At 42.5% G+C, this 15,436-nt stretch overlaps 1 protein-coding gene across 1 annotated transcript in view; it reads right to left on the reverse strand.

Moving 5' to 3' along the window:
- Positions 1 to 13,061, reverse strand: part of SMARCA5 (SWI/SNF related, matrix associated, actin dependent regulator of chromatin, subfamily a, member 5) — a 38,906-nt gene extending 25,845 nt beyond the window's left edge. Inside the window, exons 1-4 of the mRNA XM_042468472.1 lie at positions 12,673 to 13,061; positions 4,237 to 4,311; positions 2,829 to 2,995; positions 1,337 to 1,437 (exon numbers count right to left, since the gene is read on the reverse strand). Coding sequence (XP_042324406.1) covers positions 1,337 to 1,437; positions 2,829 to 2,995; positions 4,237 to 4,311; positions 12,673 to 12,792 — 463 coding nt within the window. The 5' untranslated portion in view covers positions 12,793 to 13,061. The remainder of the gene's footprint in view (positions 1 to 1,336; positions 1,438 to 2,828; positions 2,996 to 4,236; positions 4,312 to 12,672) is intronic.
- Positions 13,062 to 15,436: the final 2,375 nt, after the last annotated feature.

Genomic DNA, 15,436 nt, shown 5'->3' on the forward strand with positions numbered 1-15,436 from the left:
TGTTAACACATACTGTATAAACATAAATGTGCTAGCCTCAATTAAGAAGCAGAGCCACCCCTCCAGTCCATCTGCCTTGGTCCAGGCCTCAGAGGGAGAGAAGAAATGCTGGACCTGATCCCCCTCCCCACCACCATTCCCTTCTCCTTTGCGTTGTGTCTTTTAAGACTGTAAGCCTGAGGACAGGGAACCGTCTAATTAAAAAGATTGTATGTACAGCGCTGTGTAAATTTACAGCACTATATAAATAAAGCATTATTTATTTATTTATTTATTTACAGTCCCTATTTTACAGAGATCGACATTTCTTACCACCTCCCTCCATCTATGTCATGCATTTTCCCAATCATCAAATACAACTAGGGTTATCAATGTATTCATACAAAACTGTGATTCTCCAGATCTGTCAAAGAATACAAATAGGGAATCACTGGACATAAACAGCTCCGATCACATCCTGGACAGATGTACATTTTAAATCCGCTTCATATTTTGTATTATTCTAAGTGAGCTTCAAAATTAAAGTCACAAAATTAAAATCTTTAATACGGACTACATGCTACCTGACATTCATGTACAAGAACAACTCAACATGTAGCCAGCACATGGAAAACAATGCAGTATGATGGATGGAAAAGGTACAATCAGAAGTTTGATTACAAATCTAACAGCTTATTTATAACAATGCCAATGTAAGTGTGTGATACTGTGCTGTCCAAAATTAAACAAATGTACCAGTTAAGAGCCCTGGTAGTGCAGTGGTAAAATTTATTTATTTATTTTTATTTATTTAGGACTGGGACTCAGAGCGGCTTCACAGCAATTAAAAAACAAACAAACAAAAAGTACAATTAAAACATTTTAAAAATAAATAGATAAATGACATGTATTAAACAGAATGATTAAACTAGTCCAACATTCCTGCCTGTTCTTATAGTGATTCCTTAAATGCCTGTTTGAACAGGTAGGTCTTCACCTGCCGTCGGAAAGCCATCAAGGAGGGAGCCGTTCTTATCTCCCTGGGCAGGGAGTTCCAGAGTCTAGGGGCAGCCACTGAGAAGAAGAAATGCCTGTACTGCAGCTATTCACTCAAAACCATAAGGTTGCAAGTTCAATACCAGCCAAAGGGCTCAAGCTCGACTCAGGCTTGCATCCTTCTGAGGGCGCTAAAGTGAATACCCAGATTGTTGGGTGCAATTAGCTTACACTGTTAGTTCAGTATGAAGCAGTATATAAATGAAGCTGTCTGTTTCATGAAATCACCTGGGGGAATTTTCATTCAACGTCAAGACTTGGAAAGTCAGGACATCATAAGGAAGGAAAAAAAAGTACATACATGATGGGGAATCTTCAAATCGAGTGCATACGTTAGTGGTCTTTGAACTTTCTGTCAACAGCTCTTCATCTTCCTCCTGTTCAGTTCTACGATGGCGGTAGCTGAAAAAATTGTCAGTATAGAGTAACCAGTGCATTCTTATAACATTTCAAAAGTGTAGATTGGTTTAACTACTGTACTATGTATTAGCTGCTGGTTTCTTTCCTTGTTTAAATAGTAGATTATTTCTTCACCATAGCTTTTTGGCAGATGGAATCTGTCAAAACGAGAGCCAGTGTCATGTAATGGTTTGAACACTGGCCTACAACTCCAGAGATCAGGGATCAAATGCTCACTCAGTGAGGGAAATCCACTGAGTAACCTTGGGCAAGTCATACTCTCAGACTCAGAAGAAGGCAAAGGCAAACTACCTCTGAGCAAATCTTGCCATGAAAACCCCATGATAGATTCCCCTTAGAATGACAGTTCCCCTTATAATTGTCGTAAGTTGCTTGAAGGCATACAAAGCACTACAGTATAATACTTTTCAAAATCACAAGCAGCTACTTTAGAATAGGGACCATCTAATCATCAACCCCAATCTATCAACCCTGGAAGTAGGAAGGGCATGTTGCTGATGCCAACAATTGCAATGGTGGCACGCAAGAGTGTCTCAGAAGCACAGGACAAATATAGAGAAAATCCATGCCACTTTTTCCAATTCGGAAAGGTGAAAAGCAGGTTATATGTATTTCCTTCTCCAGTTCCAAACTTGGACAGGTAAAAAGGATCTGTGTCAGACCAGTCAAGAAAATGTAGCATGAAATAAGAGCCAAATACCTACTCTTCATCAAGAGCAGGACCCTGGAAACAATACAGTATTAGTTGATTATGTTACAAAATAAATATTAGGGACTACTGCGACACCCACATTTATCAAAACTGATTTACTAGCAGGAATGAGATCTGTATTTAAGAGAGTGTGTCATTAAGTAATTTCACCTTTTCTCAACAGTGTAGTCTTCTTCAAAATCAAGTTTTAAAGAAAACCACAGTATAAACTTTCTGATGAAAGTTGCTTTCACCAGAACCATAATGACAACAGAACCTATTAACTGTTCTCCCCACCTCTGAAACATGTTCACAAATATAAATAAGTAGTCATATTTTAGAAGCCTGGCATACTTTTAAACTGTTTTATTTCAGTTCAATTTAACAAGTGACTTTCACACATGTATCATCATAAACTAATATGTCTGCTAGCTTGGGGCATAATTTTTTTTGTGGGTTTTTCGGGCTATGTGGCCATGTTCTAGAAGAGTTTCTTCCTGATGTTTTGCCAGCATCTGAAGATGCCAGTCACAGATGCTGGTGAAATGTCAGGAAGAAACTCTTCTAGGACATGCCCACATAGCCCAAAAAACCCTCAAAAGACTATGGATGCCGGCCATGAAAGCCTTCGACTTCACCTTAGGGCATAACTTCATTAATAACCAGTAAAATTAGTACTCACTCCCCAACTGATAGTAGATTTTGTTTTTCATCTTTCTTTATTCGCGGTCGGCCTGGTTTCATTTTTAAGGGTGAAGTTGGAGTCTTCTGAGCAGCAGGCTGAATGAAATGAGCAAACAACTCTGTCTGCTTCAACAGATACTCAAATCTGTTTGCTCGATCTGTTTGCTGCAGCAAGGATACAAAAGTTGGGAAAGAACACGAACAACTTTGTATGAATTCAGATTCCAGTTTTCAGCATTTACAGTGAGCCCTCCATATCCATGGATTCTTTATCTATGGATTCAACTATTCAGGGCTTGAAAATATTTTATACATACATACATACATACATTCCAAATAGCAAAGTTTGCTTTTGTATTGTATGTAGGGGGCATTATTTTACTATGCCACTGTATATAATGGGACTTTATATGGATTTAGGTATCCCTGGGGAGTCCTGGAACCAAACTCCAAGGGATATCAAGGGTCCAACATATTGCATCAATTAAATACTGAGCTCCATTTAAGATAATATTAAAGTACTGATAGCACAGGCACGGATATAACAAAAACACATTCAAATCTAGTTTTGAAGACAGTTATTTTGGTGTAAATCTCAGTGTTATAGTTTTTTTTAAAAAAACTATCAAGCTTTACTTGTTTCTATTGCAGTGGAAGGAAAAGTAAAAAAGAAACATCTTCAAGTATTTTGTATTTTTTAATTCATCTTCTTGGTTATAGGTGATCTGACCTGAACAACCCATGGGAAGAGTCATTACAAATTCACAAGGAAAGTAAGCAACAGCATTGATGATGGTAATAATAATAATACCACCTACTCAGTTTCAACATGCACCATTAACTGGAAATAACACAACTCAATTAACTTATAAAAACCTGTGTGCATATCCTTGTTCCTCTGTGTGAAATTATATCACTTGCCAGTATCATTTTCAGTCAGTTTTTTAAATCCTGGAGAGTGGGATGTGCATGCCAAAGAACAAATGCTAATGGGGAATGGATGTGCTAACTCCCACATTTGTTTTGAGGCACTGAGATCATTTTAAGTTTTAAAGGTTTCCTCCAAAAAAACCAGAACAAGGGTCAGAACAAATGCCCTGGAGGCTTTAATGGCTGAAGAAGTGGCCACATAAGAGGATGCACGTAGATGGTTGGCTATGAATGGTGAACAGTGTATAGTGGAAAAGAGCATAAACAGATTTTTTTATAGGTATAAAATGGAAAGACAACTAAGGGGCACAAACCAAACAAGGGGGAATAGGCAAGCATTCACTATGATCACATTTGTAACTGCTGATAACAACACTTTTTAAAGAAAATTTCAGACAGGAGATTAACTTCTTTATCAATTTTCTGCTTATGCATTTAGCATATAGCTGCAGTGTCCATCAATGTAAACTACAAACCATTTTTTCTTCATATGTTGCATCTGGTTCTTGGTTCTCTTTCTGTTTTCCTGAAGATTCGTCATCAATCATTACCTGAAAGGGGAAACAGCAATTAAAAACAGACTTCTTTCATTTTTTTACACCTTAAAAAATTTGCACATATATTTCAATAGCTTTATTCAATAGTTTTTAAATAATTTAAAGAAACAGGTTACCCTAATCACTTGCCGTTAGAAATCAGTTTTATTGGAAACCAATAAATGTGTTACAAAATAGGCAGCCCCATTCAAAACCCCAGCAGTCATATTTCAAGCCAAAGAATTCATCTAGGTATCCCATGCATCACACACACACACACACACACACACACACACACACACAGATTGCAGTAATTCAATCTGGATACCACTGAAGCAATAGTTATTGCAATTTTAAAAAATATACACCAGGAATACCAATGTTTGATTCCCCACTTGGCCATGAAACCTACTGGGTGGCCTTGAGCAAGTCACAAGCTCTCAGCTTCAGGGGAAGGCAATAGCAAACCACCTCTGAACAAATCTTGCTAGGAAAAACCCATGGGAGGTTCGCCTTAGGGTTGCCGTAAGTCAGAAACGACATGAAGGCATATAACCAGAATAAGCATCCGCTCCATAAGAAGACAAGTCAAGAACTGTATTGGTTGACCAGCCGAACCCAAAGGGTACTCAGCAATGTCTCCTCTTCATCTTGGAGAGAAGTGACCAGTGGGGTGACACAGGGTTCTGTCCTGGACCCAGTGCTAGTCAAAATCTTTATCAATGACTTGGATGAAAGAATACGGGGCATGCTTATCAAATTTGCAGATGACACTAAATCAGGAGTAGCTAATACCCAAGAGGAGAGGATCAAAGTTCAAAATGACCTTAATAGATTAGAAAGCTGGGCCAAAGATAGCAAAATGAATTTCAACAGGCAAAAAAATTGAAATGCATAGATATAGGATAGGGGACACCCGGTGTAATGAGACTATGTGTGAAAGAAATCTAGGAGTCCTAGTACACCACAAGTTGAACATGAGTAAACAGTGTGATGCGGCAGCTAAAATGGCCAATGCAATTCTACGCTGCATCAATAGAAGTATAGTTTCGAGATCAAGGAAAGTAATAGTGCCACTCTATTCTGCTTTGGTCAGGCTTCACCTGGAATACTGTGTCCAGTTCTGGGCACCACAATTCAAAAGGGATGTTGACAAGCTGAAGTGTGTCCAAAAGAGGGCGACTAATATGTTGAAGGGTGTGAAAACCATGTCCTATGAGGAGCGCTTTAGGGAACTGGGTATGTTTAGCCTTGAGGAGATAGTTAAGAGGTGATATGATAGCCTTGTTTAAATATTTGAAGGGATGTCATATTGAGGATGGTGCAAGCTCTTTTTCTGCTGCTCCAGAGAATAGGACCCGGAACAATGGATGCAAGCTACAGGAAAAGAGATTTCCACCTTAACATTAGGAGGAACATCCTGACAGTAAGTGCTATTCGACAATGGAACACACTCCCTTGGAGAGTGGAAGAGTCTTCTTCCCTGGAGGACTTTAAACATAGGCAGGATATGCTTTAATTGAGAGTTCCTGCATGGCAAGGACTGGATGGCCCTTGTGGTCTCTTCCAACTCTATGATTCCATGATTCTAAGAACCTCAGTCTTCATGGAAGGGTCATCATTTCAAGTTGTATTCCAATTCCAGAATCAGATTCCCAACAGACAGTATTTCTGTTATGTCAGAACTGACTTTCATTTTGTCACCTTCTTCCATTCCATCATGTTTCCAGGGTGCCTTTTCATGATTAAATAGAAATAGCTAGAGTGCCAGCACCTCCTTCCCAATACTAAATAACAATTAAAGCTAGAATGCATTGCCAATACAAAACCTCCAAGTCAGTTTCTCTCCCATAACCATACCAAAACACAAAACACAAAGTGAACAGATCTTAGCAATGTTAACATTCAGGAAATCCCAAAGTTCAATTACCGATATGACACAATAGTGTGAATACAGCTTCTTTGTTGCCACTGGTGCCAGAGAGCAGAGGTCAAGAGGAGCTCTCACCTATTCACAGTCAGGTTTGTTAAGAATTTGATGCTATAGTTCAGGGGTAGGCAACCTGCGGCCCGCGGGCCGGATGTGGCCCGGCAAGGCCTTGGGACCGGCCCCAGCCCGGTCCTGCCACCGATTGCCACCGGGGCCTTTGGGGGGCAATTGTCTATAGAAGCCTCAGAAACATGCATTTATATTAACATTTTTTAAAAAATCAGCAAATTTTTTCGCGTGTCCTCCATTTTTTTTTTTTTTAAAAAAAGGGTCTTCCATTTGAAAATTTTGTCCTACATTTGTCCTGGTTTATTTATATATTTAATTTATTTTATAAATTATTTAATTATTTATTTTTTGGCTTCGGCCCCCCAGTTGTCTGAGGGACAGCAACCCGGCCCCCGGCTCAAAAGGGTTGCCTACCCGTGCTATAGTTGGTTCAGTTCAGCAATTCTGAACCAGGGATCCACAGTTCTACTTCAGGGTTTCAATGAATCAGATGCAAAAATTTTCTTTCATTTCCTTCTAATTATTTTAAATTTCTCAAGACACTGTGAGTTTTAAAATAAATTTTTAGTTTTTTTCAAGTGGTCATTGCACTTTTTTTCATTCTGGGCAAAGGAAATTAATTTCCAGTGCTATAAAATAAAGCAGAATGCAAATTTCATATGTATATGTACAGTGCTGCGCCCGTGCCATACACAGGTACACTATATGTGGCTTCCAGCTTAAACGGAAGCTGCACTGCAATGAAAGTAATGGTGTGTGCACCTGTGGCGCATGCGCCACCATGAGCACACACCCCATTGTTTTCAATGGGGGGCAGGCATACGCAGATTTCCCCTTACGTGGGGGAATCCAGAACGGATCCCCCAAACAAGGGGTGGGCCCGCTGTATATATTTGTGCACATTCTTCTAGAACAGTGGTTCTTAACCTGTGGGTTGTGATCCCTTTAGGAGTTGAACGACCCTTTCACAGGGGTCGCTGAAGGCCATCGCAAACCACGTATTTACATACGCCCACATACGAGTGCCTGGCATATAATTTTATGGTTGGGAATCATCACAACATGATGAACTGTATCAAAGGTTTGTGGCATTAGGAAGGTTGAGAACCACTGTTCTAGGTGAGTCTCCATAACTTTCATCAGCTTCTCAAAGTGCTTCATGACACACAAACACCCAAAAACATTAAGAAACACTGATCTAGTCACCCTCTTAAGTTCTTGGAAGAAAAAAGCACTCAAAAGGTAAGAGACAAACTTAAGGAACAATGCATATCAAGCTCTGAGATTTCATTATTCCAGGCGTCAACTACAGCTCTGATACAACCAGTAGCTGTGTCAAAAGAAAGTCATTCAGAGCAGTTAAGAAAGTAATTGGTAAGAGTCTCAATGTTGTTGTCATGTGCCTTCAAGTCATTTTTTACTTATGGCGAGCCTGAGGTGGGTTTTTCTTGGCAAGTTTCTTCACAGGGGGGTTTGCCATTGCCATTGTCTGAGAGAGTGTGACTTGCTCAAGGTCACCCAGTGGATTTACACAGCCGAGTTTGGATTCAAACCCTAGGTCTCCAGAGTCATAGTTCAATGCTCAAACCACTACACCAAACTGGCTAGCTTCTAGCGAAAGGCTACTTTATTGGGTCCGATAGTTTCCCACTTCATAGTTTCAGAGTCCCAGCTCATGACAAAGTAGATGATATCAGAATAATTAAGGGAAAAGTGTCTTGCCCTTTTCTTAATGGGGTACCTTCAGACTAATCAGAGGTAAGAAAATGCGGCATGTATGTGGCCTCCAAAGACCATTTTATAGGCCCCTCAAAGGTTTCCACAGCCCATATTTTAGACAATAAACCCTATTGCATGAAAATTGGAGGAAGGAACATCAACAATCTAAAATATACAGATGGCACCATAAAAGTAGCAGAAAATATCAGAGATATGCGAAGATTATTGAAGGTCAAGGCAGTAAAAGAAAAGGCAGGTTTATAGCGGAACATCAAGAAAACATAAATTATGACCACAGATAATCTATAGAATTTCAAAGTAGTGAAGAGATTGAAATAGTTCAAGATTTTTCCATACTTCGGCTCAATAATCAATCACAGCAGACATTGCAGTCAAGAAATCAGAAGACTCAGGCCCAGTACAGATGGGTGGGAAGCGCTGTCATGGGGCCAAAACTAGGGCTCGGGAGAGCGCAGCAACCACATGCTCCCGAGCTTTAGTACATGTGGAGCAGCGCCATTATTGAGCAGCACCATTATTGAGCAGCACCGCCCACACATGGGGCATGTCTATGACATATGGGCATCTAAGCACCCACACAGGAACGACGTCCTAAAGAAGAAGCCACTCTAGGCGGCTTCTTCCTTCCTGTGTATCATTGTAGTGCTGTTTGGTTCCGGCAGGCCTTTCCAGATTAACCATCCCGGCCCAGGTTCCCTGATTCCCTCATTCCTCCCGTGGCCCCATCTTAGTGATGGTTGAGGATCAACAGAGGGATATCAGGGTTTTTAGTTTTTAATTGTTGTTTTTATGCTTTGATATTGTGTTTTTAATATGTTATACTGTTTAATACTGTCTTAAGGGGGGGGGGATAAAGTGTTTTTAATTGTTATATTTTATATTTTACTGTTGTCAACCGCCCGGATTGGTTTGCCATAGGGCGGTATACAAACAAATATTATTATTATTATTATTATTATTATTATTATTATTAAGGTGTGCCATACTTACAGAGAGTAACTGAGGTGGGGCACAGACCGCCCAAAAAGGGCAGCCTGCTGGCGCCTAGTTTTGGTCCACGGGGAAGCAGGTTCTTCTTGCAACGCCATTACAACATTGCAGTGCACCAATGGTGCACTCGCGAAGCTGTAATGGTGCCACAACGTGCAGACGCTATGCATCAGGCACGTCATAATGGTGGTGCCAGTCTGTACAGGGCACCATCATTTTGACGCCCTCATCATGTGCAAGGGGCTTCTAGAAGCACCGTCCCGAAGCACCCCTCGCATGTGACGAGGGCGTCCTTTTCGGCCTGTCTGAACTGGGCCTATGATACGTAACTAAATAGTATAGATGTATATCTTGAAGCATAAGAGCAGAATTCTTATTGGCCATTATGCCACTGCCACTCCCAGTTGTGCTGTGTATAGTTATCTCCATATGCAAAGACTCCCCTGAAAAATCTAAAACTGCAGGCAATTGTGTTAAGCTAACCAATCCCCAAGTAGTTTGCAAGTAAACAGGTACTCTCAACAATATATCATTGCTGGTGAAAATCATCCTCTTCCTTTCACTTTTAAGATAACAAATTAACCAATGAGCAAAAATGGATACCAGAGGGGTGCAAGCAAATGATGCTATTGCTCCTGCTAATCCAAAAGGCCCTTGTACTTTGACCCAATCATCCATGATATATTGAGCATAAGATGTTGTAGCATAAGCTTTTGTAGATCTGGGCTACTTCCACAGATGGTCTATGAGGACAGATGGTCCTGATGAAGTAGACCAAGTCTACAGAAAGCTTATTTTACAACGCTTTTCACTGAACTTTTGCTCAGTTACTCTCAAACGTGCTACAAGATCCCTTTACATACTGATACTCCAGACTAACCAAGGTATGTCTCTGAATTCTGTTAAAAAATGTATTCAGTACCGTAGCTGATGGGAGAGAAAACTAATCGGGGAGCTTTATCCAAATAACGGGTTTTTAGTTCATCTTGTCTGGGAGCATCTATTTTGCTGACCCTATGGGCTTTTGCTGCATCAAAATTTCCAAAGCAAGTGTCCTGACTTCCAGACCAGGATCCCCTGGACTTGGGTTTCTTGTTTATCAACAAGGAGCTCACTGCAATATGCTGCAGGATAAAGGCTGACTGTCTGCTCAGACATGATGGTGAAGGAAGGGGGGGATGTTTACCGGCGTTTGGACGAGAAATTCACAGACCGACATAGTTCACACAGAACAATAACTGGCCCTTTTGTCTGCACCACTGGACTTCACTGGGATGTGGAATAAACCCGCCTGATGTTTGATGAGGGGAAGCAGCCCTATGAGGGCGAATTCAGAAACCTGCCTCCTCCTCTTTCCTCCCATAAGCCTCTCTCACATCCCCTCTGCAGGATAAAAAGGCAGGAATGGTGAGAGCTAGAGGAGCCAAGTGATATGAGTGGTGGACTAGGACTCTGGAGAGCAGGGTTCGAATCCCTGCTGGAACAGGGGAAAAATCCACTGGGTGACCTTGGGCAAGTCACACTCTTTCAGCTTCAGAAGAAGGCAAAGGCAAACCATCCCACTCTGCTAAGAAAACTGTAAGTAGAAAACGACTTGAAGGAAGACAGACAACAACAAAGTGGTGCAGAGGTTTGGACTATGGATTCTGGAGTTGGCTATGACTTTGAAGAGCTGGGTTTGAATCCACTCTCGGCCATGTAAACCCACTAGGTAACCATGGGCAAGGCACACTCACCCAACCTTAGAGGATGGCCATCGCAAACCTCACTCTGAAGAAACTTACAAAGAAAAACCCATGACAGGGTCGCCTCAAGTAGTGATGCCCAAACCCTGGTCCTCCAAGTGTTTTGGACTTCAGTTCCCAGAAGCCTCGGCCATCTTGACCATGGGCCTGGGATTCTGGGAGCTGAAGTCCAAAACATCTGGGAGGCCAGAGTTTGGGGATCACTGCCCATAAATCAGAAAAGACGTGAAGGCACACAGCCACCAAGAGCTGGAAGGAGGACTGAAAGGCGAGGAGGAGGAGGAGGAGCAGAGGGGCCTCTCAGGGCCCAGGCGACAAGGAGCATCCATCCAGAGCCATGCTTTCGCAGCTCAATTTCTGCAACTGGAGCTCCTCGGTGTTTATATCCTGCCTCTCTGAAACTGGGACTTGAAACACCTTGCAATTTCAAAGCACAGTACAATTAAAAACATACAGAAGTGGCCATTAAGTGAGTTTCTTCCAGCAGGTGAGGGAGCTAGCTGCTCCTGAGGCTCCATTGTAGTCCTCCTTTCCTCCTCCTCCTGCCATTGTCTCAGCCCCACAAGGCTCCATCTGATGCTCAGTGCGGAGTTACTCCAAGTGCCAAAGAGGAGGAAGAGGAAGATGGGGATCCCTCAGACCCCCTCTTCTCCTACTCAGGGTGACCAGAGGTCCTCACCGCCAAGGAGGACAAGGTACCACAAAATGGAGGGCCTTCTTAAAGAAAAGCCTACTCATAGAAGTAATACGTAGAGAGATCTTGTAGCACCTTTGAGACTAACCGAAAGAGATTGGCAGCATGAGCTTTCATAGATGCTGCCAACTTCTTTCTTTCCGTTAGTCTCAAAGGTGCTACAAGATCTCTCTGCCTATTGATCCTACAGACTCATAACACGGCTACAGCCTTGAACTCATCGAAGTATAAAGTCATGCTTCTCATGGATGCTCAAAATGGAAGACGTTTTGGAATCCCTCCTGGACAGAAGAGGTTGAAATGGAGGAGGGCATGTCCTGGAAAATGAAGGGCCTCTACTCCTACCTGCAGGGCAAGGCACCACAAAAAAATGGAGGACGTCCCCAAAGAAAAGCTTTTTAAAACAAAGAAACAAACACTCATTGAAGTATAAATTCATGCTTCTTATGGATGCTCAAAACAGAGAGCATTTTGTAATCCCTCTTGGACAGAAAAGGTTGAAATGGAGGACATGTCCTGGAAAACGAAGGGCCACCTGGTCACCCTGACCATGATCGAAATGGAGGACATGTTGGCATTCCTCCTGGACAGAAAAGGCTGAAATGGTGGACATGTCCTGCAAAAGGAGGGCCTATAATATTTTTGGATTCCTCCTGGACAGGAGGCTGAAATGGAGGATAGGTCCTAGAAAAGGAGGCAACCTGGCTGTGTTCAAAATGGAAGACACTTTGGAACTCCCCCTGGACAGAAAGGCTTGAAATGGAGGACCACTAGACATTTTGGGGCTCCTCCTGGCCAGGAGGCTGAAATGGAGGGCAGGCCCTGCAAGCCGGAGGACCTCTAGACATCTTGGGACTCCTCGGGCTGAAATGGAGGTCAGGTCCTGAAAAAAAGAGGACTTCTAGACATTTTGAGACTCCTCCTGGCCAGGAGGCTGAGATGGAGGGCAGGTCCTGGAAAAGGAGGACACCTCCTGGTCCAGGCTGCTCCTCCCACAGCCCTCCTCCTTCCTTCTTCGCCACCGAGTTAAGGGGGCAAAAAGCCGGTCGGAAGAAAGGCTCATGCGTCCTCCTTTTCCAGGACGCGTCCTCCATTTCATCCTGGAGCGAATCCCCAAAGGTCCTTCACTTTGAGTCTGTGTTTAGTTTGGTCGTGTCCTCCATGTCCTCCAGGGGCCGGTCGGCCAGCCTGCCTTGCTTCTCCCTTACCGCTCCGTCGGCGTCTCCTCCTCCTCCGGCAACCCCCAGGCTCTCCGTGGCTGCGGCGGCAGAGGAGAGGAGGGCGCTCCCTGTCTCGCTCTCCTGCCCCACAGAAGACATCATCATCATCCCCCGCAGACTCCTCAGAAGGAGACGGAGAGGCGGAGGGGTTAAAGAAAGCCGAGTCACACTCTCCCCGTGTCTCTCAATGGAGCCGGTCTCCCTCCGCCGCGAGGTCCGAAGCCGGTCTCTTTTTCTTCTTGTTGTTCTTGTTGTTCTTCTTCTTCTTTCAGGGGCCCCACGCGATCCCACCAACCAGGAACCCGAGCCGGCTCTCCAGTCTCGCGAGATTACAAGGCGCCTCGCGGTTGAGGCGCGTGGGACGAGAACAGAGCTCGAGGAGAGCCGGCGGGGGAATGAAAGAGGGCGGGGGGACACGTACTGCGCGTGCGTGCCTCCTCGAAACCGCGCCCTCTGATTGGAGGACGGAGAGGGATGATTGACGGCGGGAGGGAATGAGATACAGTTGGGAGCCGGCGGCGACGGTTTGCTTCGCGCGTCTTTGAAAAAGGGGCGGGGCGAGTGGAGTCTTGCGCTACACTGTTACGCTTCTGATAATAGTCTACTTTAACTGCCCCGTTGCATTGTGGGATTTGTAGTTTTAAGGGAAAGCGTTTAGCATCCTCAGCCAGAGAGCTCTGAGGCCCCGCTGAACTACAAACCCCGCAATGCAACAGGAAGAAGCCAAAGTGGAAATAATAATAATAATAATAATAATAATAATAATAATAATAATAATAATAATAGCAGCGCTATAAAAGTATAGTACAGTAATGTCTCCTCAGGCCATTTCCTCCTGTTTGACCCTGAAGAGCGGCATATAAATACTCTTACATAAATACATCTGCCCTGGCTCCATGCTGTGGAATTCTGGGAACCGTAGTTTTATTGTGGTGTTACAGTTACTTTAACTCCAAATTTTTTGTGAAATTGACACAGAAGTTGTAATTAACAGGCCAACGTTGGAGACAAATACGCAACAGAATTTTTAAAAAACCGAGTGTGAAAAGACACACAAAGGCAAATGAGTGGCTTGTTTGTGGTCCAATACACACTGCAGAAATAATCCAGTTTGAGACCGCTTTAACTGCCCTGGCTCAGGACTAGGGAATCCTGGGAACTGTAGTTTTTGTGAGACATTTAGCCTCTGTCAGAGAGCTCTGGTGCCACAATGAACTACAATTCCCAGGATTCCCTAACATTGAGCCAGGGGAGGTAAAGCAGTCTCAAACTGGATTATTTCTGCAGTGTGTTTTGGACCTCAGACGAATACGCACATTTTAATTTTTATTTATATAGAAACACAGGTATCTCTCTGCTACCATTAGAATTTAATTTGATTTTATATTTGAAAATAAGATGTAAAGGAAAACGCAAAACAATCTTTCATATTAATAAAACTAGCTTATTTAGCTTAAATAAACAGAAAATATGGAAATAATGAAAACACTGACAGAAGTCCAGAGTTTGGAAACGCCGCTGTTTATTTTTTGAGCGCATCCTCATGTATGATAATAATAATTAAATAATAGTAATCATAATAATAACAATAATTCCTTTTTCAAGCTTTAGGAAGTTTCAAAAGACCATGGGTCAAATTCAGACCAAGGGTAGCTTGCCTAGAAAAAAGAAATAGAGATTTCAGCAAATGAAGTGGCAAAATCTTAGACTGAAATGCCCTGGATGTCAAGGAAAGTTACCCTTCTCCGCCGGCCTCCCCTCCCAAGCATGCTAATGGCGGTAGTTTGTGTCATCTGCTTCCAAAAATGGAAGCTGGGGTGACATTAAATTATCAATCCTCCCTCTTTTGAAAGAAAGGACAAACTCCTTGCATGCAGAAAACAAAGACCTCAGGGAAACAAATACCTCAACGGAGCTCTGGTTCCACAACAAACTACAATTCCCAGTTTTACTAAAGCCATTCTGATCTGGCCTAGGCCCATGCTCTGCCTATGGACCCAAAGGCCCCCAAAAGGCAAAGAGTAATTTTAAAAGTCAAAGAGGAAAGTGCAAAGGCAGGCTTACTGCTGAACATAAGAAGAAATGCATAAATTCAACCTAGACAATGAGGAAACTGAAATAGTTAAAGAGTTCAAATACTGGATCGAACCTTGGTTACAATGAAGACTTCAGTCAAGAGATAGATACATAGTAGACTAAGAATGGGAAGAATTAGCATTTAGCATTTACATTTCTATACTGCTTCATAGTGAACTAAGCACTCTCTAAGCAATTTGCAATGTGTAAGCCAATTTCCCCCAACAAGCTGGGTACTCATTTCATCCACCTACAAAAGGATGGAAGACTGAGTTGATCTTGTTGTAGCCCCTGGGATCAAACCCACAACCATGTGGCTGCAGTACTTGCATTTAACCACTGCGCCACCAGGGCTCCTTTTTTGAAAGTCAAAGAGGAAAGTGCAAGAAATAGACAGGGTCCTAAAGAACAAAGATATACAACTGAGCACCAGAGTTAGAATCACCCAAGCCATAGCATTCGCAGTCACCATGTATGGACGTGAAAGCTGGACAGTGACGAAAGCAGATAAAAATAAAACCAACGCCTTCAATAAGAACTTCAATAATAAGAAAATAAACTCATTTGAGATGTCGTGTCAGAATGTACAGCTCTGTGTAAATTTACAGCGCTTTATAAATAAAGGTTAATAATAATAATAATAATAATAATAATAATAATAATAATAATAATAATA

Source organism: Sceloporus undulatus, chromosome 5, assembly GCF_019175285.1.
Source record: "Sceloporus undulatus isolate JIND9_A2432 ecotype Alabama chromosome 5, SceUnd_v1.1, whole genome shotgun sequence".
Classification (NCBI taxonomy): Eukaryota; Metazoa; Chordata; class Lepidosauria; order Squamata; family Phrynosomatidae; genus Sceloporus; species Sceloporus undulatus.